Below are 25,085 nucleotides of genomic sequence, written 5' to 3' on the forward strand. Positions count from 1 at the left end.
ACTCCGATGGGGCCGTCCCTTTCGGAAGGGCAGAGATTGATGGCACTGTTAGCACCGCTATGGGCACACTATCTGGAACGGCCCGCAAATCCAGAAAGGTGGAGGTCATCTCCATGGCTCTGATGGCAGAAGAAGGTCTGGCAGCGGCTACTGGGCCGGAGACAAACTATTTTCCTACATCGATATTTGTTTTGCTTCACTATAGAATTATAGATGGCTTGGTGATAATTTAATCCTCACTGGCACCTGACTTTCATGATGCCGACTCTCCCAATGTTTTTTTTTTTCCGATTATCAAGAGAGCGCATGGATGGATGGGCCTGGAATTGAGCTTAGCTTTGCATTCATTATTTGGACATAAAGGTTTAAGTTTCCAGTAGCAATGAATTATGACGTCTTATTTCAGATTATGCCCATCCGAAATCGGCGATGTTTTTGATGAAGTTAAGCCCTCGCCAGCCCCGGGCCGTTTTCATAACGGAGAGTCTGCCGATTGGCTATGACGATTCTATGGCACTTAGAAACGCCAAAATTACAGGGCAGGTGGGCTCGTAGGAAATATCACCTCTGTGCAAATTTTGTGTCTCTACTTCTATGTTTAGAGGGAGTTTTCGGGGTAATTAAAAAATCGTTAAACGCACGTCAAAAGTTTTTGCCTTATAAATATTGCTCTAGTAAACATACGACAAAAACAAAAGCACCAGCGAAATCGACAAGTCAATGCGCATCGACTGATTTACAATGTTGAGAGGTAACTTCGTGAAAAAAAAAATACAAATCTTCCTCCAGAGCCAACATTTTGCGTTGGTATGCAAAGGCTGAAGCATGTCTAGCACGACCATTCCATTGCACACGTTATGGTCCTTCTTGGTTCGTTTTATCGTCTGTTGATTTTTCGCAAATTGCATTTTGACCCGCGCTGGGCCGGGGGGGGGGTGTTTGAACACGCCTCCTGCGATTTTTCGCAGATATCTCAACAACGAAAGAAAGAACGTTCTCCCTTATTTTGAACGTTCTTTCGAATACCGCTTACCGCGTGTCGCTACGTAGCCCAGGAGCCGAGTTAGAAGGGGGATGTTCAGCCCCCCCCCCCCGCCTCTCCACGGCCCGGCGCGGAAGTCGCAGAGCACCGGTCCGGCGTGGGTTAAAAAAGACGTTTTTGCTCCAAAGTCCAAACTTCGTACGAGAACCTAGACAATATTTTTCATTTGGCAGCATTACAAAAGTTCAGGGAAAGTGGGCCAAAAACGTAGCCCAATCACATACATGACATAGACTTAGCAAACCAAACACCACTTGTTAATTCTTAATTCGGTAAGTTGAGAAAGGTACGCTAGATCATAGGCGGCGGAACGGGGAGGGCACCGGGGCACCGTGCCCCCCTTTGATTTTGACATTTCAACATTAGCCCTATGGGCGTTGCATGGAAAGAATGGGACCAAAAGTCGGCAGTGCCCCCTCTTAACTGAAGGTGTTCCGCCGGTACTGCGCTAGATTAGCCCTTAGTGGCAGGGCGAATGTTTTTATCCATCCCTCAGGCTTTTCGAGAATATCTTCGAAACGGCTGGAGCTAGGATGCTGATATTTTCTGACTTTTCTTAGAACTAAACTGGGCACATCCTCTCAAATTTTCAAGTTGATACCTTTATCAGGGGCGGTTCAGGGCATCGGGAATGGGGAGGTCCTATTCATGAAGTGAGTCATTTGGATAAAGATCACTGCGCTGATGCATTATAACTGAAGGTATTCATTATGTATGTGGATCAGCGTTATTTGGAGGTATCACAGGTTCACAAGGGAGCAAGAGATGGATCATAGGCGGTTCCAGGAAAGCAGAAAGGGAGGTCGATTTCATCTCCCAACTTCGGTGCCCTGACGCCGCCTATGAATTGCCAATCTACTTTTAGTCATTATATCACACATTTTGTAACATCAAAAGACCATTGCCAATCCGTTTTGGTAATGCCACAACGGAAAACCCGAATTCTTATATATTTTAAGTTCCTCCCAGGCTCCCAAATACATTTAGGATCCGCCTCGCCTATGATTTTTCGAAATGCCCATTTTAATGTAGTAGTTTATTAAAGAGCCTTCCACAAGACGCATGCTTGCTAATGACGCATGCTAATTTCCGGTTCATTCTGCATCGATTGGCAGTCGTTGGATCAAAATTAGTTGAAAAACATGGCCGTGTTGAGCAGTTGAAAAAGTCTCTAAGGTTTGCAGTTATACTCCCCTACTGCCCCCTCCCCTATTTGTTTTGAACTTTTCTTTTTCAAAATGTAGATGTATGTATGTATGTAGGTATGTATTGTATTCATAAAAATCTCCACATCGTGGCTCTTCCGATTTCAGAGTCAGTACAGTAGTTAAACACAGTGGGCATGTTCATAAAACACGAAAAAATGATGGTTTAAAAATCACTATAAATTGCTAAAATGCGATAAAACTGAGCACATCTACTCCCCATGTCTCGCGATTCACCTCCGTGGGTGACACAATAAACGACTCCTCCTGAGCTCGGCTGGCAGGCGGTTCCAGGCGGTGGTAGCCCGGCACATAAATGCCCGGCGAGCGAGATCACGTTGAGTTGAATCGAATGCCGTTTGAATTTTGAAATTCGGCCTGTTAGATCTCGATATAGCAAAGGGGTCCTAAACAGCCCCCTCCCCCTGCCACTAATAGGGGTAGCCAAGAGCCTGCCATTAATAGGGTTAAATAAACCCAGAAAAAAGAAGAATTGACCTCGGAAAATACATTTAACGTTAAGCGAACTCAACCCACGCATGACTGGGGTGCCGATAGACTTATAGAATACCTATAGGTAGGTACTCCATAACGCGAGTGACTGGGAAAGGGGGCCGGGGCGGTACCTACCCCATCTTATCTCTGAAGCTACATCCTATCTCTGGTACTATGTAGTCCAATTTTCAACATTCAAATGCATTTGATAGCTCAAGAGCTACTTTCGAACGAAATCTTGCATTAGTAGGTAGCCTTGATGTCACTGGGGACGTCACAGGTCATGTCAAATTAAAAATTATCAATGTCAGGAGAAAACTTATGCTATTCCGATGCCGCTAAATATTTCCCACTTTACCCCGACTAAGTGCCAGTTTGTATTGTGTCACCTGGTGACCTGATCTGAAATGAATGGGACTTGAATTTTCCAGAGAATGTGCCAAGAGTGGCCATAGAATAGGGCGGAATTTGGTGGCACCACATGTGCCAAGAGTGGCCATAGAATAGGGCGGAATTTGGTGGCACCACGCGCTGCTGTTTGTACGCTATCTACAAAAAAAAAATAGGGGGGGGGGGTGCATTGACCGCCCTCCTCCCTGGGCGGGCGAGTGTTGTATTACAATACCTACTGCCTTCTAGCGTATGTTTCCGAATTAGAAACAAGACAACAGTTGCTTATTAAAATTGTAGAAGCCATGTAAGGTCAAGGTCAGATCAGGTCGTGCAAGGTCTTTCATGGTTAAAGATTATATCGCGGCTTTTACGGTTTGCACTGTTATGTAAATTGAACAGCCCTATATTGATCAGGGTCACTGGCGGTCGCAGCCGCTAGCAAAAGGGGGGGGGGGCCAAAGTCACACTCGCGGGACATAACATTTATCCGTCACCAGGAGGGGGGGGGGGGGTGATCGGCTAATTTTTTTACGTCCACGAGGCGCCGCGCAGTTTCCATTACTTATGCTTCGTCCATCTCATTCTTACGTGAAATATTTAAGCTCAATTTAACCCGCGCCGTGCTGGTGGCCTGAACTTTCCGCCGAGTGCTGGGGGGGGCGTTTTCACGCCCCCCCGTCTAACTCGGCTCCTGGGCCACGTAGCGACACGCGGTAAGCGGCAATCGAAAGAGCGTCAAAAATAAGGACGAAAACACTTCGGTCATTTTTTGGGTCAGGTCAAAGGTCAGGTCACCAGAGGTCACCAAAGGTAAAATGTTGACTATTTCAACATTTTGGAAACTGCCAACGGCTATCTCGGGAACCGATAGAGCTACAGCGCCGCGGAAAAGCGCATTCGATAGCCCTTTTACAGACCTTTCTGAGTAATGTTCTCAGATTTGACCTCAGGTCAACGGTTTAGCCTCCAGAGGGCAAAAACTCCAAAAATAGCCGTTTTTACGAAAAACGTTTTTTCGTCAATAACTTTTGACTCATAAGCGCCATGACATTACTTTTGCCAGCATCGTGTTCCTCTCGTCGAGACGCGTCGAATGAACTATTTGTTGACCTTGAAAGGTCATTTTGAAAATTTGACCTCAGGTCAAGGTCATGACCTGACCGAAAAGGGTCATGTTGCATATCAGTCGATCCGTATCGTCGAGCTGAACACATCTGACGTGTTTTCACCGCTCTAGCACGTCTCTATCAAAAGTTATAGCCAAAAAACTGCTGGCGACCGTTCATGACCTGAGATGACCTCAGGGGCACACAGAGGGGTCACAGGTGCATTTTTCCTATTCAGTGTGTCATGTTTACCTATGAACCGATGTTTGAGAGCGTTTTGAACGATATTCGTCCAAAAGAGGCGCATTTCAATTTTCTCCCATTGACTTATAATGGAGAGGTCGCAAAATTGACCTGACCTTAGGTCACAGATATCAAAAATCCGAGATATACATTTTATACATACTGTTACTCATATCAATCGCTGAAAGTTTCAAAGTGATCGTTCAGTCGGTGTAGCTATAGCGAGCCTTTGAACTTTTTCTGAGGTAAGGTCACTTGACGTGACCTGGTGACCTGACCTTGAACGACCTAGGTCTGAAATTTTCACAACATGTGCGGAAATGATGTAGGAACACGTGTACCAAAAACGGCGGCGCTGCGCGCCGCCGTTTTTGAGATATTCGCGAAAAACCTGAGGGGGGGGCGTAAAAACGCCCCCCCCCAGCACGGCGCGGGTTAAGGCAAAATCACCAGTTCCATTTCCCGTCCCACGGTGCTTCCACCGGTCGGGCCACTGCAAAATGACGACGGATCGGTGTAGCATAGGTATACTGGAAGGTCAGGCACGCGGATTCATGACCTTACCACTATAAAACAATTCGGAAAAGTGCAGATACCTCTTGCTTTGAACAAGCATGTGAAACCCAGAGAGCATTTTCAGACTATGACATTTACCCATATAGGTACGTACAGCCCTCAGCAGACTGCGTGGTAGGTATTCTTTTTTCGACAAAACCGGTAATAACTCAAACATTATGTTATCAGTCGGTCGGAACTCACTGCAAGTAGAGGCGCCATGCTCCACTGCTTCGATTGGGTCTATCACTAAACAAAGTTGGCAACAAAAGTTCCTTGTGTGGCAACAAAATGCAAAAGTTTGTTATGGGGGCAAATATAAACTTTTGGGTTTTGTTGTCAAACTGGATGGGAAATGAGCACGATGGTAATGCCAATCCAAGGTGCGGAGTCTTCCGCGTCTTGCTGTTACGATTTCCGAGTGACCGATAGCATAGTTTCCGCGTTATTCTCGGTTTTGTCGAAAAAAGAATACCTACCACGAAGTTTGCAGAGGGCTGTACCTAGTTGTGTGGCTGCGGGAGAGAGTAGGTACACCGACCTCTGGGCTCTGGAGACCCCCACAGGTTCCGAGCTTTCAAAATTGGCATCTGAGGGCCGCGCGCGACTCCTGCGGGGCTTCGCAACGGCTCTATTGGGGCTCACTCAACCTGCCTAGTCCTACTGCTTAAAAGACTGGCCCTGAGCCCTAAGGACTTCATCAGTCTCTGCCAGTCCCAGGACCCACACCGGCTCATGGGGTCCCGACGTCGAAATATGAGGGAATCTGCGCGGGACCATCAGGACGTAAAGTAATCTCGATCAGGACCAACGTAAGGCTGTGCCGGGGACTGCGTGAGCCCTCTGATCTTCAGAAACCCACCCATGTATGTTTTCACGTAGAGGCCAGTTTAGGGCCCTCAGAGACCAGTACAGGGCCTGCAAACTACAAAGGCCAGTAGTTTGAGACCATCAGAGACCGAGTTGGGCTCTCAGAGGCTAATGTGGGTCCTTACTCATTACAGGCCAACATGGGCCCTCAGAGGTCAGCGTGGTGCCCTAAAAGACCGACATGAGCCGTCGTTGGACCCTAGAGGCCAGCAGAGGGCCCTCAAAGGCCAAGATGGGCCCTCCTCAGAGGCCAATGCAGGCCCTTAGAGGCCGGCATCGGGTCTTCAGCAGCCAGTGCGGGGCCCTCATTGGCACCTAAAGGTTCGTCTTGGGACACCAGAGACAGAAATAAGGCCACCTGAGACCGGTGTGAGACCCTCAGACGCCGGTTGGGGCCCCTGAGGCCGGTTAGGGGCCCTCATAGGCCAGATGTGGAGCCTCAGAGGTTGATGTAGGCTCTTAGCGGTCAACGTGGGCGCTTGACCGCCACTGAAGTTCCCTCAGAGGTCAGTGTAAGACGCTTAAAGACCGGTGTGGGAGCTATATTCATAGCTGGGCTTGGGTTTTTTGAGCCTCGTGACGATCGAATAATTGCCAGGGCCCCATACACCTATATGGGGGCCCATTGGTTGTTTGAGGGGGGGGGGGGGCAAATGATATGATGGCCCCCTTTATTGACCTTTAGGGGGGGCATGGCCCTGATGCCCCCCCCCCGCGGCCGCCACTGTGCACACATTACACACATGTCTCTGAGATTACATACTACCTCACGCAAACTCTATGCAGGCCCCGGAGGTCCCACGCCAATCCCACGAAACCAAGCCGGCATACGGCGTCACCACCGGACTTCTAAGGTGCACAGCACCAACCCATGAGGTCTTACTTTAGTGTCTTAGAGCCAATCTCCTTTAGCAGGGCCCACCCGCCACTGCCGAAGAGGGTCTCATGCCAGACATTGCTGGGCCCACGAGAGCCTCAATTAAACCCACGCTGATATTCCATATAAGATCCGGCCATACTCGTGAACCGGTGCCAGCGACGCTGACCGCCAAATTGACAGAATGCGAAACTGAGCCCACTCATGAGTGAAATTTACGTCCTTTGATGGCGTAAGAAAGAAAATGAAACATACGAAAAGCTTTTCTAGGACTTTTGTTCGATCTGAAAGGTGGGGCCAAAAGATAGTATGGCCCCACCTTTCAGCACGAAAGGGGGGGCCATGGCCCCCGTGCCCCCCCCCTGGGACCGCCTATGATCAGGGTATATAGAATAACGGGTACACCAACGACGCGGAAAGCGCCCATTTTACCTGGATTGGGTACAAAGTAGGTGATACATTTTTTTAATATGGAAAAAATAGAGATTTCTATTCTGACGAGTAAAGCCAAATTCATAAAGCAGTTATTTTTAAATTATATGTACATACCAGAAATAACATACTACCCATAGTTTAAAACTTAATCTAAAGCGTCTAAAGTTAGTTGAAAAGCGTATAGTTGATACTAAGATGGAAGGAATCAATGGAAGGCAGAAATGGCGCAGCTGTTTCATTCTTGAAATGTGTTCGCAAGCCGGATTTACGTGATGCTAGCGACATCTATTAATGTAATTGGGGACGCTGATTGGCTGTTCGAGTCCGTGAGCAGTATCACTAGTTTAAGCCAGTACAGGTTTGAGGCAATATGCGCAATGTATGCGCAGGAACTTGTGCTCTCTGGAGGGGCTTTTGATACCTCGGGCAGCGCCCAATGCTTTTTGGACCTGTTATGGGCTCCGCATCGAAAAACGCTAGATAAAAAGGTTGTAGAGGAAGCTTGAAGCTACCTTTCCTCACAATAATATTGGCACCTTATCTTTTAGCTTACGTGTGAGGCTCGCTTGAAAAAGGTCGATTTAACATGGAAACCCAATGGGGTAGTAGTTTTTTAGCGCCCATTTGGCCTAATGCTACCAACTGTTACTGGCTATCCCTGGTTTTGAGCCTCAGCTATTGCATGGAGCACTATGGATGCCAGATTGTAGATAAACGCATATCAATGCACTGCATATGAAATGTTATTTGCTAAGTTTATCCTACGTTATCTGATGCCACTTAATGTCAACTTTGACCCTGCCCTCTTTCGGCTCTTTCCTTTAAAAACATATCAGTCGATGTGTCTTGACAGCAATGGCGTTTTTGTTCTGCTACCGCCTACCACTTCCCAGTTCCCGGGCCCGGCTCACCTCCCCGCTGTTACCTGCAGGCGGCCGCCGATGGTTTCCGGATACTGGTGCTCAACACCAACTACTGTTACACGCTCAACTTCTGGACGCTGCTGGAGGCGCGCGACCCAGGCGGTCAGCTGCGCTGGCTGGTCGCCCAGCTGGCAGAGGCAGAGGCCGCCGGCGAGCGGGTTCACATCCTGGGACACATCTCTCCGGGCGACGAGACGTGCCGGCCCGACTGGAGCCACCAGTACAGCCGAGTCATCCACAGGTCAGTTACCGGCACAGCCGCCTCATCCACAGGTCAGTTACCGGCACAGCCGCGCCGTCCGCGGGTCAGTTACCGGCACAGCCGCGCCGTCCGCGGGTCAGTTACAGCCGGCCTCGGTAAGGTGGCAGGGCCCTGGCGGCATTTCTGTCACCTCTTCCAGGGATCCGAGCTGGCACAGAGTGAGCGGACAGTTTAGCCCGCTGGCTGGATCAGCTGGCTGTGAAGGTAGGGCCGGACCACTTTCCCGGAAAGTTGAGCTATATCATGCTGAGCAGGGTCAACATATGAGTTCTGATTTAATGAGGTCGACGTTAGAATTTCCGCCCGGGACGAGGGTGGAAATCCACGAAACTGAACGTCTGAGGCTCTCAGAAAAGATATGATAACATTACGGAATTTGATGAGACACTGATTAGCCGAGTCCCTGTTAGTATGATAAAAATCAGAGGCCGTCTCGGTAGGGTAGTAGTTGGCGGATAGTGCCAGCTGACCAGCCGGTCATCACGACTTCCATGCGTCACCACCGGCGCGGCGGTCGGAATGGCGGCCCGCGCACCGAGATTCCTCCGCACATTTACCGGAGACGACGGACTGGGCGCGATTATCGGTCACCGCGTGAGTGGACACTGTTCTGGCGCGGCTCAGGGGAAGGAAAGCGGCCCCGCAAACCAGGGAAGAACGGGAGGGGAGCGGCGCCACACCACGGAACGCTTGACGAAAACCCGCCATCCATGGCATCATGATCACGGCTTCTTGCGCTTTTCGTTCTTCTTTCGATTACATGACTTTCAATGATTGTCTTTCTGCATGTTTTCGGAGCGATATAAATAGGGGAAGACGGGGGAACACCGCCTTTTGGGGAACACCGCCCACACCGATATCAGAAATATGAAAAGGTCTAGGGCGACAACTGACTGTCTTTTGGCAGCGTGACGTCAACAGAAGTTCAGGTATGGGCAGTGCACCGCATTGGTTTAGGTGATTGCGAGAAATTCCGAGTTTTACGTTTAGTGAATACGTTTTAAACTATTTGTAGCATAATTAGCAGAAGAAAACTGGTCTTATTTGACAGCCAGTAGTCCAATAAGTTTTTTCTTGCAATACTTATTAGGACTCATCCAAATATTTCGTGCTTCTGCTAGAGCGCCATTTTTGTCGTGCTGCCATATTGAAGTTTTTTAAAAAGAAAATTACAGAGTGACACAGACCCTTGGGTAACACCGCCCACTTTGGCAATTTGGTATTTAATAGCACATTGAGATACCTGAACCAGGAGTGACGCATTTCATTTAAGGAAAGAACGTTTTTGCCATGTTTTCTTTTTAGAGGATAATGAGAAATTTCGAGAAACTGAAATTTTGGGACTTAAAATCGTCTAGTTTGTAAAAATGAGTACGACATTGTAAGTTCCAGGGATATAACAAAATTGTTCCCACTGCATTTTATGAATATGGTAAAACGCCTCGAGGTTTACGATTAGAAGAACAACTTATTAGTTTCTTCTAAACGCTCGACTCGTTCAGCAACCTGCAAATTTCGTTGCCTGCTGAGCTCGGGCGGTGTTAACACTTAACCAATGGGCGGTGTTACCCCGAAAAATGTAGTCATTTACTAAATGTGGAATAATGCAATTTTGAATTTTTTGGAGCCCTCCCTAAGAAATCAGCGGCCCTGGTGGCGCAGTCGGTTAAGGCGTCGACCCGTGGTGCGGGCGGTGCCGGATTCGGGTTCGATTCCCGGTTCCGCCCGTTCCGCGGGCTTCGTTCCCGGCTGTGTCACCAGGTGTGGGGTAGGCTCCCACTTCAGCCGTAGCCTGGGGGGTGGGGGTACAGTGGCCGGGAGGAGATGGAGCCCTCCTATAATTGGGACAATACAAGAGCCTGTTGGAGGGAGGGCTGAATAAAAAAAAAAAACAAAAAAACAACAAGAACACAACTGGTCGATATGTATCATCTCTCTCTCTCTCTCTCTCTCTCTCTCTCTCTCTCTCTCTCTCTCTCTCTCTCTCTCTCTCTCTCTCTCTCTCTCTCTCTCTCGCTCTCGCTCTCGCTCTCGCTCTCGTTCTTGCTCTCGCTCTCTCTCTCTCTCTCTCTCTCTCTCTCTCTCGCTCTCTCTCTCTCTCTTTCTCTCTCTCTCTCTCTCTCTCTCTCTCTCTCTCTCTCTCTCTCTCTCTCTCTCTCTCTCTCTCTCTCATTTCTCTTCCGACATTCTTAAGGAGCATTTCCGACATTCTTAAGGAGCATGACAATCCTTCTTTAGCATGGAAGAGTCAAGGTAATCATAAGTGCCATATGGCGTCAATACCGCAGATGGGTCCCACTATCGCACAGAGTGCTCAGGGATACCGCCGTCACCTGCAGTTTCACTGTGGGATGGAAGGATGGCCCTTGTAAGTACGGCGGCCTCCACGCCTTATTACGGCCGCACGCCTTGTGTCAATTCAGCTCATGAGACGGGGATGACCACAGCGTCAGGGAAAACCAGCTGCGCCCCGTTTCGCGACACCCTACTATGTACTTGCAGCGCTTTCCGTTTCAATCAAAACGTCAACAAACAAGGAGGCGCAAAAAGAAGTTGTTTCCATGGCATTGGAAACCGAAAGCACACGTAGCCTCTAGTTGCCTCTAGCAGCGTGCCGTGAAACAGGGCCCAGACCAGAGTTGATTGGTGAAGGCCGGCCACTAGCCAATCGTCCGGCCCGGCCCGGCCCGGCCCGGCCCGGCACAGCCGATCGGCCCGGCCCGGCACAGCCGATTGGCCCGGCCCGGCACAGCCGATTGGCCCGGCCCGGCACAGCCAATCGGCCCGGCCCGGCCCGGCACAGCCAATCGGTCCGGCCCGGCACGGGCGGTAAGCGCGCCGAGCAGAGGCTGCCTCTCAGAGGGCGCCGCGCTGGGCCGCGGTCAGTGGCACCTGTGCAACTGCCACCCGCCTGTCAGCTCATCGGCAACAGGGCAGCAGACGCTTATAGAGCCGACTGGGGATGGCGCCAGCACAGACGAAATCGGCCGCGCGACCCGGTCCGTCCGTCTGACCTCTGACGGAAACAGCCGCCAGGCGGGCTGATATAGGACTGGCTTTACTATTTTTAGGCCGAATACACGCCTCACATTTAAATTATGATAAAATTTGATGAATTGATGTAATAATTTGTGTATTTATGTATTAATACAATTAATATTATACGAGGTAAGAGATTGTGATGAAGTAGGGTGGTCGGCACGGTGATGTCAGATGTGGGGGTATTCAGGTGGTGTATTTAGGCCGGGGACCGGTGGTGGTGTAGGGTGGTAGTATATTTAGGCCGGGGACCGGCGGTGGTGTAGGGTGGTGGTGTATTTAGGCCAGGGACCGGCACTGGTGTAGGGTGGTGTTGTATTTAGTTAGGCCGAGGACCGGCGGTGGTGTAGGGTGGTGGTGTGTTTATGCCGGGGACCGGCGGTGGTGTAGGGTGGTGGTGTGTTTATGCCGGGGACCGGCGGTGGTGTAGGGTGGTGTTGTATTTAGTTAGGCCGGGGACCGGCGGTGGTGTAGGGTGGTAGTATATTTAGGCCGGGGACCGGCGGTGGTGTAGGGTGGTGTTGTATTTAGGCCGGGGACCGGCGGTGGTGTAGGGTGGTGGTGTGTTTATGCCGGGGACCGGCGGTGGTGTGGGTTGGTGTTGTATTTAGGCCGGGGACCGGCGGCAGCCGTATGTGTGTACACTGAACAAGCAGGGCACGCCGCGCGTCCTACCGGGAAGGTCCGGCCCGGCGCGCCGATGTTTTCCTTTGTGAGCCAGTCCTGCACGTGAAATCCGCCACTGGTTGCGGTTCGTGGAAAAGCGAGCACCTCAATGCTATTTAAGTGCGCCCGGAACTTATCAGCACGGGTGACTGAAGAAGTGAGCACGACTAGGATTAGAATCCACGTGACAGCGCGAAAGCATGTGTAAAATGGCGGTGACTCGTAAGACCCTTTCCCTGAATGCACACCTCACTGTCGACTTTTTGTCATGACATCATGTGTGCCTTCTGTTCAAGTGACATGAAAAAAATGAAGGGGATGATGTCATGTGCGCGAAGGCATGTACATACATATATGAGAGTGATGGCTGGAGAAAATGGGAATGCTGGCCGGGTATACCTACTATTAAGGACGGTATTTACACTAAGTGTCTGTTTACATAAAACGAAGAAAAGATATAATTTCTGTTTGGAACCGGTGAAATCAGGAAATGGGGAGCCAAAGAGCAGCAGAAGTTCAGGTAGATCAGTAGGGTGCATTGCGCCACTCGGTGCCGCGGCCCGGCCATACTGCCCGGCTGGAGTGGCCGAAGCCGGCTCGCCGAGTGGCCGCTCGGCAGTGACGTTTGTGTGACGTCACTGCTGCCGCCGGCGGCGTCGCGTCTGATGTCCGATGAGGTCGACAGAGGCTAGTGGCGATAGCGACAAAAGTCACGGTTTCCTGGTGTCCTGGGTAAAAAAGCGACGCTAGGCTCACCGATGGTGCTATAATGGCGGAATAACAATGTTCATGGACACTGCAGAAAACCGCTGACACAACAAAAATGGGCTGGCCATCACTGGCATATACTGACTCCGTGCGACACTGGCATGAGGCGTGAAGTCAGGAAACTTTACGTCATGTTCCTCTGTGGCCTCCTTCCTTCGAGAATTCATTGAGATTACACGGAAAAACGATTTAATGAGGCATTTTTAACGGGGCTTCGATAGCAACAACACAATGGCTTGTATCTTACAAAAGGTCTTCTGATGTGTGCCGGAATTCCCCAGTTATGGCCGCACATTGATATTCAGCAGAGCATGACAACAAGGCACCAGTGCCCAAACTCGCCGCCGTTCTTAAAGGAAATAGTTCACTTTTAACATGGGGTTTGGAACTGGAATAGCAGTTTTGTTGCTTGCGCTGAGACTAGCACAAATCAGAAGCTTTTACGGCCCAACGATCACCCTAGACGAAGATATTCCATTTTTCGTTCCGAAAAGAGTGCCTTGCAGAGGAATGCGTGCCTTGCTGAGGAATGCAGTCACGTCATCGTCAGCCAATCAGAATGCTGCTTACAGCCGATGGGTTTGTCCTACGCAATATGATTGGTCAACGCGTAATAAGCTTCCGCGTCAAACATTACTTTATATAGAATATAGTTCTTCTTATACTAAAATATAGAAAATAATCCTTTTTACAAAAACGTTTTGTTTTATTTTCTGATCATTTTGAGCATAAAAAACATAAATCCATAGCAAAATACTAATTTCAGGAAAGTGAACTATTTCCTTTAATGTTCTTTTTTAACACGAAGGGAATCGTGATGACGTTGCGGGTGTGTGAAGCTACGACTTACGCCGCTGGAAAACTTCCCAGCGCCCAGCTAAAGGCTGAGCTGAGAGCCGCAGAGCGGGACTGTGGAGTCGCAGTCGCAGTCGGAGTCGGAGTCGGAGTCGATTGGGGGAAACTGGAGTCGGAGTCACCGGACCTCAATCAACTCCGCAACCCTGGAGGAGAGCATGTGGCCCTGCTCCTCCGTCCTTCACTGGCTCAAATCTGAGCCGTCCTATCCATCCGCCGACCTTGATTTTAAGCTGGGCACTAAAACTGGAGAAACGTGTGGAACTGGAAGGGTTCAGAATCAGATGTCACAGATGTCATTAACACGAAGTGTTTGTTGAGAAGCCTGTATCCCTTCCTATAGGCGAGCTGCTACATGGGAGGACCCCTGTCGTAATCAGCCCGCAGCACCAATGCCACTAACTCGTCACGGCGACTGAGCAAGGCCGCGCCGATGCGCCCACCGCTCCACCCCTGCAGCCCACTCGCAGCGTCGGGTCACAGCATAACCCGCGGCCGGATAGAAAGTGGACAGTACGCGCAACCCGTGCATTAGACACACTATAAACAGCTAGAGCGTCCTCGTGGCGGCGCCGACTGCCTCCAGTGTGATGACTAGACGTTTCGACTGCAGTAGTTTTGTTTCCGTCTCAGGCGATCATCCGGAAGCCTGAGAGCTAAAAACGACTGGAGACTGGTCGGGCTATGTGCGACAGGATTTCCCGGGGGATTTCTACGCTCTGGGATTTCTCCCAATCAAACGACCGACGCCCGACGGCGGTCCCCGGGCAGCAGTGTGGAGGCGCCACGATCATCACAGGCGTGCGGTCGGCGCTGCATATACAACACCGGTCTGTCGGGGGGCTCACTCACGACTTGGAACGTGCAGGCAATGCTGCACCGGTGCGGCTCCGGCGGCGGCGGCAGTGGCGCGCCGGCAGGTCACCCTCCGGCGGCCGGAGGGGCTCGCCGCCCGGCCCATATCGCTGGTGAGGTAGTGCGCAGTGCCCCTGAGGCGCCGCTGGCCGGGCGCCATGGCACGGGCCGCCGCGCCGGGGGCCGGTCGGACCACACCCCCGGCCGGCGCCGGCCGCGACACGCGCCGGGCGCTGGCCGTCGTTACCTGCTGCCCGACACGGCGCGACATTGCGCGCCGGCGGCTGACTCAGCCGTGACTCAGCGGCTGGTGCGGCCCGAGACGACCCCGTCAGCCGGTGGCGCCCACCTCCATATCGGGACTGCAGGGGATATCGGGCCGACCGGTGCCGCCGGGCGCCGCCGGCCGCGCCCCTCCCGGCTCCCGACACGGCTCCGGACTGCCTCGGTGACCGGCGGACACTCCCCCCCCCCCCCCCCGGAGGGTCAGAGGCTCCGGTCTGTCTCTGTGGCCCCCTCCTCCCCCCGGAGGGTCAGAGGCTCCGGTCTGTCTCTGTGGCCCCCTCCTCCCCCCCGGAGGGTCAGAGGCTCCGGTCTGTCTCTGTGGCCCGCTCCTCCCCCCGGTCAGAGGCTTCGGTCTGTCTCTGTGGCCCCCTCCTCCCCCCCCCGGAGGGTCAGAGGCTCCGGTCTGTCTCTGTGGCCCCCTCCTCCCCCCGGAGGGTCAGAGGCTCCGGTCTGTCTCTGTGGCCCGCTCCTCCCCCCGGTCAGAGGCTTCGGTCTGTCTCTGTGGCCCCCCTCCTTCCCCCCCGGTCAGAGGCTCCGGTCTGTCTCTGTGCCCCCCCCCCCCCCCCCCCCGGAGGGTCAGAGACTCCGGTCTGTCTCTGTGGCCCACTCCTTCCCCCTCCCCCCGGTCAGAGGCTTCGGTTTGCCTGGGTGACCGGCGGACCCCCCCCCCCCCTCTCGGTTTAGAGGCTCCGGTTTGTGTCTCACTCGTCCGTGAAATCGGCCGCAGTGTTAGCAGTTAGCACGCTAATAACGGAATCTTAAGGTAGTAGTGTGTATCCGGGGCATACCCAGTACCTGCACTTTTTAGATTGTGGTGCGCATTTGGCAAGAACGTCTTTTATCCATGTTATGTCGTGACAGTAGTAGTAAGTACCAGTCGCAAAACCGCCCACCAATACCGGAATCAACGTCAACAGCCCTTCTTTGACCAACACGTGAACAGTGAACATGACTGACAAACAAGATGTCTGGTTCTGTAGGATCATGCCTCCCCCCCCCCCCCCTCTCGAGTACCTCCATTCGAGTACCGAGTTAATCAAGATTGAAAAAGGCGTCCTCATGTAACCATTTTATCATCTATTTCAGTTGCAATTTAAAGGTAGTGTGCCACCTTCCAATGATTTCCCATTTTATTTTTCCTAGGATAAGAAGCTTCTGTTTTTATCTAATATCGCAAAAAAATCAAAAAATGGGCCTGGAATAGTGCCTTTTTCGCCTAAAAGTTTATCGGTTTTTCGATATGTATAACAACTGTAGTGGGCTGACCTGCAAACAGGCGTCGGCAACAATCGCGAATGCGGCGCACATGTGACAATAAGCAAAGGTCATTATAGAGTTACGACGTACGGGAATGAGTTATCAGCTGTCTAATCGTAGACAACACATTACACAATGTCGAACCTTAAACTGTAAGCCTGTATTGGTATTGTTTCTTTTATTTGGCTGTCGAACATTATTTATGGTTTGAAATATGATTTTATGTAAAATAATTGATATGAAAAAGCCGTCTCTTAAGTTATGACCCCATTTCACCACACGCAAGTGGCAGAAATGACAATGATCAGCTGACGCATTTTTCTTGGCCGAAGTCAGAGCGCGCGGCCCGACGCACCACCACCGCACCACAAAGTATGAGCAGAAGCCGCGCCCAAAGCCAGGGCCCCGGTAACGTGAGGTAGCCGAGTCGGGGCAGCAAAGCCAGGGCCCCGGTAACCTGAGGTAGCCGAGTCGGGGCAGCGTGCGCTGACCCAAGCCGGGGCCGCGCGTCCTCCCGGTGTCATGTGATAGCCCGGGGCTGCCCGCGGGGATGCGGTAGACCGCGCCCAAAGCCGCGGCCCCGGCTTGGGTCAGCGCACGCTGCCCCGACTCGGCTACCTCAGGTTACCGGGGCCCTGGCTTTGGGTGCGGTCTACCGCACCACCTAACAGGTGTGTTCGAAACCGCAGGAGATGATGATGAACGGGTTTATCGAAACTTGATTGGATGAACCTATCGGTAATAGCGATTTCAGTGTGTGCATTTATTGTTCATAGTGGTGTGAAATGTGGTTGGGGTACGACCGACAACCCGTCGGGGCGAATTTCGCACTGGGGTACTCAAAATTTGAAGAATTTAAGACGTTTCCATGAGTTTTGAAGGTATGGATAAGTTCTAAAAATCCGGTTCTCCTTATCTGGGCCATTAACTCCATACGGTCCAGGAAAGCTGGCACACTACCTTTAAGATAAACCATTGTATATATTGAGACGGACACAACACACCGGAATGTGTTGTGTCCGTCTCAATATATAGGTACCTACATTTTTCTCTTTCTACTCATAAACCATTGTAAACAATAGTTGTTTAGCAATGGCGACGAGCACGTTCTTTCAACTTATTTTGCAGTCACCAGTTTTATTTTTCAATTCCATCACCCATGTCACATGTGAATGGGCCATGTTTCATACGGACCTTGAACGTGTTTCACTGGTGTTTTATGCATGCTAGGCATTATACATACACCTAGTTACAAATCTTCAATGAAAATAGCAAAGGTGGATTCTTTAACCCGCGCATGACTGGGTATTTTCCATCACGCGAGTGACTGTGGAGGGCTCTCCAGAGCCCCCTCCTCCTATCTCCGAAACTACTGGGCCGATCGTCAAAATTCAAACGGCGTCTGATAGCCCTGGAAAAGTTGTCGAATAAAAACCTATTTTCATTGACGATAACGTCACAGGTCAGTTCAGAGTAAAAATTATCGGCATTTTTGCTTGTTCACAATTTAGGCTCTGACCGCCTGCTGACAAGTCCGATCAGGCTCATTTTTGGTTTACGCACTCCTTGATATATGTATGCCTTAACAAGGGCTTCGGTCCGAATTGTATATCATGTATCGGTGTTTTATGGTCCATTATACTCGTAGATTTCGAAAAAAATGTCGTCTGTGTCATTTGAGGTCATTTTCAGCAGAATATACCGGAGGTCAGGTCACTTTCAGGTCAGAAAACAGATTTAAATTTTGAAAAAAAAATAAATTTTTCAACAAAAAAGTGCCTGTCACATGCAGTTTGAGCTCCGGAACACGATGGTGTCATTTATATTGCTGTACGATGCCAAACACGTACTAAAAATGGTTTGGAAAATATATAATTGTAAAATTTTGACCATTATGCAAATAACTTGGCTATTTTTGACGATATTGTGCTAAAACCTGCCAGAGTAGTTCATCAGGGTGTGTTCTATTACATATATTCCTGTTTCTGCGAAAAATAAAAACTCTTTGAAAAAATCAAGAATATGTTTTGTAATTGAAAAACATATTTTTCAAAATTTTCAAAATTTCGAAAATTCGAGATAGCAGTTTGATAGCTACGTGTATTTGTAGTCCACTTATGCAAAGATATTGGATGTAGCTTTAAAGCTAAGCTCTTGATAGTGTTTGCCGGAATTCAATATTTTGCATCAAAATCGGTCGACATGACGTCACTCTGTCGTCATTTCCGGCCAAACTATGGTAGCTAGAAAGTTGAAATTTTGATTAAAAAAGGTGTCAAATTGTTGCCGCTGAGAGTACCGCAAGTTTCGTGTTGATCCATCAAACGGTTTAGAAAATATTGCCGAAAAACGGGAGGGGGCTGTGTAGAGCCCCCCGTCATGCGCGGTTTAACGATATTCAATATTTAATGTGTGTTGTAGAATGACAACGGAACAGCAAGAACTCTTCGAAAACAAAATAAACAGTATTCTTTTGTTAATTTTGCTATTTACGATGCAAATTGCATTTATGTAGACATATTTGCCACTGAGCACGCAAAGAGAGGCCACGCAAAAAGAAAATTGAAAAAAGTATAGCGATGACTGTTCCGACGATGAGTACCTACCAGAGCGATCTTGGTACACCAGTGACTGCTGAATCAGCCTAGCCGGCCAGCGCACCTTAGGACGCGTGCCAGGGCGGAGGTTCTTGGTGTTCACTGGGCCGGTCAGGCTGCCCGCCTCCCTCCCGGTTTGCAAGCCCCATAGGGGCCGGCATCACACTTACGTCAGGACCGCCACCGGCACCGGCGCTGTGAGGTAACTCTGCCCGTGTGAGCTAACATGTGCTACACGGACGGCGCGAGCAGGACAATAGGCTTTCCTGCCACACCCGCGGGGCGCGGGCCTTTGTTGCCTTTTTTGTCAGCGCGGCGGTGCACGTGTCCCGCTGCCGAGTTTCCTCAACAACCGCAGCCAGGATGTGCAGTCAGCCCTGCAACGTTTCCGACTCAGAGTTCGATTGCGTGTTGCTGACGGACCGATAGCGCCCAGAGGCAGCCGGACGTTGGGCCCACGCTGCAGCGTAATATAGGAATGGGCAGGTGAATTCTACTTAAAAACGGCAGAATGGCCACAAAACTCACGACTCGTTTCCGAGAAAGCGAGCTGACTTTGTGAAGGAGGAAATTCAAGCGTCATTAGGTCATCACCAGGCGTCATGCAGTTTGCTGCTCTCTTCCATTGGCCAAAGTGGCGGTGGTGTAGGACATTGCAGACCGATACCTACATCTGAAATGCAAAACTGCCCCAGACACCGAGTCAAGCGCACGGGGATGGTGGGAATGTAGCAGACCTGGTCTAACTCTCCCAGCCCATCCAACAGCACCGGCCATTCACAGCCTGCGGGCATTAACGTCAGCGGTCGGCACAGGCAGCCCCGTGAGTTCCAGAAGACAGCGAGCTATACGATCCGACTGGAAACCCGCCAGCACGGCCGTCACAACGTGTTCAAACCAATAATATCAAAATTTAGAAATATCGTCACTATCAGGTATCCCGGCACCACCAGCTTTCAGGTGGCCTGGGTTTGTGATGCAGCTGCACTCCGTTACCCGGACATATGTATGATGGGCACATTCAGGTGCTGTGCTGCCGGTCGGCCACCCCAGTCTTAGCTTATCACGTCTCGGGCAAATGTGCAACTGGCGGCTGCTGCTGAGTGCTGATGTCCAGCTGCTGGGTCATGCCGACATGGATGCCGCCATGCCACCAACATGTAATACTACAAAAGGACAGGCTGCATTTCTTTCTTGCCACTGCTTGCTTGGTTACTTGGTCTTTGCTGCTTACGAGCCGCCACAAATCCTTGTGTTTGGGCCCGGTTGTCCGTCCGTCCCCGTTGGACAACCGTCCGTCCCCGTTGTCTTCATGTTGTCTTGATGGCTCGTTAGGGTGGGGTGAGGGGTGGGTTGGGAGTCCTAGCTATCTCATCCAGGGAAGCCGGATTGTCCCTTCTGTTTTTGTTTTCGTTTTTTTTTCGTTCTCTTCTTCTGTCTTGGGCGTAAAGCTATCAAATAAACCCGTCAAATAAAACCATTCCCCCCCCCCCCCGCCACTCACCGACAAATCGTCAGTTCAAACACCTTTCATCCCTTCATTTCATTTCAAACTGTCTTGCGTCACTCTCAGAATATAGCGCTATTGATTTTATTCGCTTACTTTCGAATGTTACGTAGCGAGATAATAATGACACCCATTTCACGCAGGTGGGAAGGGCCACCTCGAAATATTCGATCGTGGCGTGTGGATGATCGGACCGAGTCATCCAAAATAGCTAGCCTGGACGGCTGCCGAGCCGGCGTCAGTCCTCTAAGTTACGAGGCCACATATATAGCTGTGTAAAATAGTGGGTCGGGGGCCGGCGTATCCAAATGGCCGCGGACGGCAGGCGGGCGTCGTCCACCAGAACCTCAACGTTAGATGTAAGCTATAGCTGACTGCGATCGGGGAGCGGAGCTGCGGCGCGACGCCGAGTCCCGACCAGGTGCATTCCGATTCAGCTCCCGGCACGGCGCGCAGCCTCGCCAGTTTGCACCCGGTACGCCGTATGCCTACCGTCTGTGACGGCAGTGCACCCGGTACGCCGCATACCTACCGTGTGTGACCAGTACACCAGGTACGCCGTATACCTACCGTCTATGATCAGTGCACCCGGTACGCCGTATACCGTCTGTGACGGCAGTGCACCCGGTACGCCGTATGCCTACCTACCGTCTGTGACGGCAGTGCACCCGGTACGCCGTATTCCGTCTGTGACGGCAGTGCACCCGGTACGCAGCATACCTACCGTCTGTGATCAGTGCACCCGGTACGCCGTATACCATCTGTGACGGCAGCGCACCCGGTACTCCGTATGCCGTCTGTGATCAGTGCACCCGGTACGCCGCATACCTACCGTCTATGATCAGTGCACCCGGTACGCCGCATACCGTCTGTGACGGCAGTGCACCCGGTGCGCCGTATGCTTACCGTCTGTGACCAGTGCACCCGGTACGCCGTATACCTACCGTCTATGACGGCAGTGCACCCGGTACGCCGTATACCTACCGTCTGTGACGGCAGTGCACGCGGTACGCCGTATACCGTCTGTGACGGCAGTGCACCCGGCAGGGCCTCGGCTAAGGAATTTTGACTGGTGGGCCACTTGGGCAGCGACATGGACTGACCTTCGTAGCCATAGCCCACCCCCCCCCCCAATTTTCGATTTCTCCCCAGATTTCGGCCACTTTATTCTGCAAAAAAACGTTAGGATGGCATTTAAAAAAAAAGTAAAAAAAAAACGGGGCTCGACCCCCCCCCCCCCCGACTCTTCAGAGAGAGGAGAGACAAGGGACCCACAACCCTCTCAGCGGTGATACTCCGGCAGTGCACATAAAATCGCACAAGTATGCACAAAATATTGACGCAGATTATAAAACTTTGGACGATAACTTACGGCCGGTCGGATGTTAAAAATCAGCCAGCCCTGAGTGGATCGCTCGCCGATTAGTCGGAGATTCGGAAGCGGTCGGAAGAGATCGGGCGTTGTCGGGTGGATCGGGAGGAATTGTGAACAGCACGAGTGCAACTTTATATATAAAGTGGGTTGTAGCAGGAACCCCAAAAGAGGGTTGTAGCAGCAACCCCAACATCTCTGAAAATGATCATTAAGCCTATTGGTGTCGCATGGAAAAGAATTGACTCAAAAGCCCAAGCGCACTGCGCGTGAGTGCGCAACCCTAATATTTTCTTTAAAAAGAAGTTATGTACACTTCTGGTGAACAGTGTCCCAAACTTCCGATTTGTCTTGGGTGTCTGAGTGGAAAATTCTAGCCACCCAAAATGTGAGAGTGAAAATTATCCTTTCTTATTCTTGAGTGTCATTTTCAGCCCAAATGAGAAATTTTTGGAACGGTGACTGTGAACGGTTCGAAATTCGTCCGACTGGTCAGATGTGTGACTGCAAGCATCATAAGCCCTTGTTACACTGCCGAATTTTGGTACACGAATGCGCACGAATATGCAAGTCATCCTATGTCGCGGTCGTGAAGACGCATAATATCGCTTGCAGACTTCAATCGGCTGGAAGTCGCCGACACTACCTCTACAGGGTCTTTCATAATGAATGTTATTTTTAAAATAGCCATAGCTCAGGTGATATACATCACAAAGTTATTGTTAATACCCCAATGAAATAACAAATCATGGGAAATTATGTGCACATGACTCGCGTTTAGGTACCCTTCATGGATTTTAACTGTGTCGCCTCGCTTTCGGACACAGATTTCGGCCCGCTGACGCAAATGATGCACCATGCGCTTCACATCCTCCGCGCACAGCATTGCAGCAAACCTCTCCACTGTGACCTGTAGGCTGTAGCTCTATGAGGGTCACTGGAAGGGTCTCTGCTTGGGGCCTCCAAGACGACTACCCAAAACCAGAAGTCCATCGGCGAGAGATCAGGGCTCCAAGCTGGCCATGGCCGCTCAGTGAGACGGCTGATCACTCGTCTGTCAAAGTTGCCATCCAACCACTGGCGTCCAGCCGCCATTGTGTCACTTCAGCGCCGTCCTGCTGAAACCAGCGGCCTTATCTTTGAACCCCGCTAGGCACATGAGGCCAGAATTCTTTCTTGAGCACTGAGCAGCCTCAGATAAGCTGGCCCGGTCACTGATAAGCCAGAAGCGAACCAGTGGACGAAGACCCGCCCGTCGACCACGGCTAGCCCAAAACATGACCTTTCGTGCGTTTTGTTCCTTGCAGTCAACCGTGACATTCCATGTTCACAAGCCTGTGATCATTTTAAAGCGGACATCGTGCTTCTTCTCTAAAAGTGTCCCCGAATCTTACGGTGGACAGCCGTGCCCTTCAGTGAGTCGTTTCCCACGACCACCCAAAACGCCTACGTGAAAAAAGAGCTGACCCGTGTTGTAGGGAGAGGCATTTCATGTCCGCACAAAAGGGAAGTTTGGTGAAGTGTGGCAGTTTTAATTACATCAACAGAAATTCCAAGAAATTTGCAATGAGGTAAATACAAAATTTATGCTTTTATTATTTCCGAACACCTTCAACTTCGCGTTTTAAAAATAACATTCATTATGAAAGACCCTGTAGTTTGACTCTGGCTTATATCGTATTCGTGTCTATCGGCCAGCCGTCTGAGATCGCTCGCAGGCTTATCCCCGACCGTCTGAACTGGTCTGTTCTTCCACTTTTTACCCCAAGAGGATATTGCAAACAATACGAGTAGGTCGAAGTTTTTTCACAAGAATATGTTTCACCGATGGGTACTTTACAGCCTGAAAATGTACGATAAGATCTGCTAGTTCAATTTGAAATGTGAAAACTTAGATTTTTCGGAAAATTACTGGTGGGCCAAATCTTTGAGGCTGGTGGGCCATTTCGGGTCACTGGTGGGCCATTTGGCCCACCAGTTAACATGTTAGCCGAGGCCCTACTGGCACCCGGTACGCCGTATACGCGGTATACCGTCTGCTGTCAGCGACTGGAGGGAGTACAGGGACTGGACTCCGTACATACGCGCGTCCCCCAGTTCAGTATACGGTGCAGTGTTCACAGGAAAACAGTGATTGCTCCGACTGACTTCAGTGACTCGGAGGACACCTGCAGCCGCCGCCGGGCTCACATAAGGCAGACACAGTAGCCAATCAACAATCAGTCCAACAAAGGTTTTACCAGCATTGATCCTGGGAGCTGGGGAGGTCAGCTTTTGATGGAGGGGAGGTCAGCGCCTGTGGATGGGCAGGTCAGCGCCTGTGGATGGGCAGGTCAGCGCCTGTGGATGGGCAGGTCAGCGCCTGTGGATGGGCAGGTCAGCGCCTGTGGATGGGGAGGTCAGCACCTGTGGATGGGGAGGTCAGCGCCTGTGGATGGGCAGCTCAGCGCCTGTGGATGGGCAGGTCAGCTCCGGGTGGCGGGGCAGTCAGCTGCGGACGGATGTCCCGACTCTGCTGCACTGCTCGCTCGGCTGGGAGGTGCAGGCGGCCCCACCCGGCGCGGCGTGCCAGCGCCTCTGCCGCCGCGGGCGGGGGCGGGGGCGAGGACTCGTCACGTGCTCGGGCGGGCGCGATGTAAACAGGGGAGCGCCGCCGCAGCCCTCCATCCGGTGCCGGCGCTGTGTGGCAGCTGGTGCCGCGCCGGTCACCCTGGCGACACTGGACAGCGGCCGCAGCATGGGCGCCGGCACGCAATCCACTCTAGCTGGCCGAGCGCGGCGCCGCGGCGGCGCCGATGAGCGTGCCTCTGCACAGTGCACAATGCACATGGCGGCCGGCGGCCAACGAAGGTCCAGTGCAGCCGTGCGGCGCCGCGCCGGATCCACACCGTCCGCCGGAGCCGGGACTCGGGGGCGCCGGATCCACACCGTCCGGTCCGCCGGAGCCGGGACTCGGGCGCCTCATGTGGTCGCCGCCGCCGGTGACGACGCCGGGACGCGCTCGGCAGGTGACGGGTCAGTGGGCGGCTGGGACGCGCGCCCCTCGGGGCAGTCGGCGCCAGCTCAGCGGCGCTGCCGCCGCGGCGCTGACAGCCCATGTCGCGGCGGCCGACCGGTCACAGGGGCGAGCGCTGACGCCAGCCGCTCAGATCAGGTGGTGCTGACGACCATCGGAATGACCAGTGGAGCTGCGGTTACGGCGTCATCCGGGGCTCGGAGCTTGGTGCACCTTCTGGGGCCGTATTCACGTCGATCATTTTCGTAAAAAAATTGTACGCATGACCTGCGTTTTAATCACGTGAACTCTGTCGATAAAAACTTACCAAGTGTCGCCGTGAATACCAAAGTATACTTAAGAGAGAAAATTGACTTACGAAGACGACGTGAATATGGTCCCTGGTATCAAAACCATCACCCATGCAGTTATTCAGTGCTCATTTGGGATAAAAGTTACTCATCTCTATAAATAACTAGTGAT

The 25,085-nt window shown here is 51.5% G+C and overlaps 1 protein-coding gene across 1 annotated transcript in view; it reads left to right on the top strand.

Moving 5' to 3' along the window:
* The window catches only part of LOC122377693 (sphingomyelin phosphodiesterase-like), a 61,481-nt gene that overhangs the window by 30,344 nt on the left and 6,052 nt on the right, over positions 1-25,085 (top strand). The window contains exon 5 of the mRNA XM_043358028.1: positions 8,153-8,385. Within this exon, the coding sequence (XP_043213963.1) occupies positions 8,153-8,385 (233 nt within the window). The remainder of the gene's footprint in view (positions 1-8,152; positions 8,386-25,085) is intronic.

The sequence above is a fragment of the Amphibalanus amphitrite genome, unplaced genomic scaffold (assembly GCF_019059575.1).
Source record: "Amphibalanus amphitrite isolate SeventyFive unplaced genomic scaffold, NRLGWU_Aamphi_draft 000006F_arrow, whole genome shotgun sequence".
NCBI classification, from domain to species: Eukaryota; Metazoa; Arthropoda; class Thecostraca; order Balanomorpha; family Balanidae; genus Amphibalanus; species Amphibalanus amphitrite.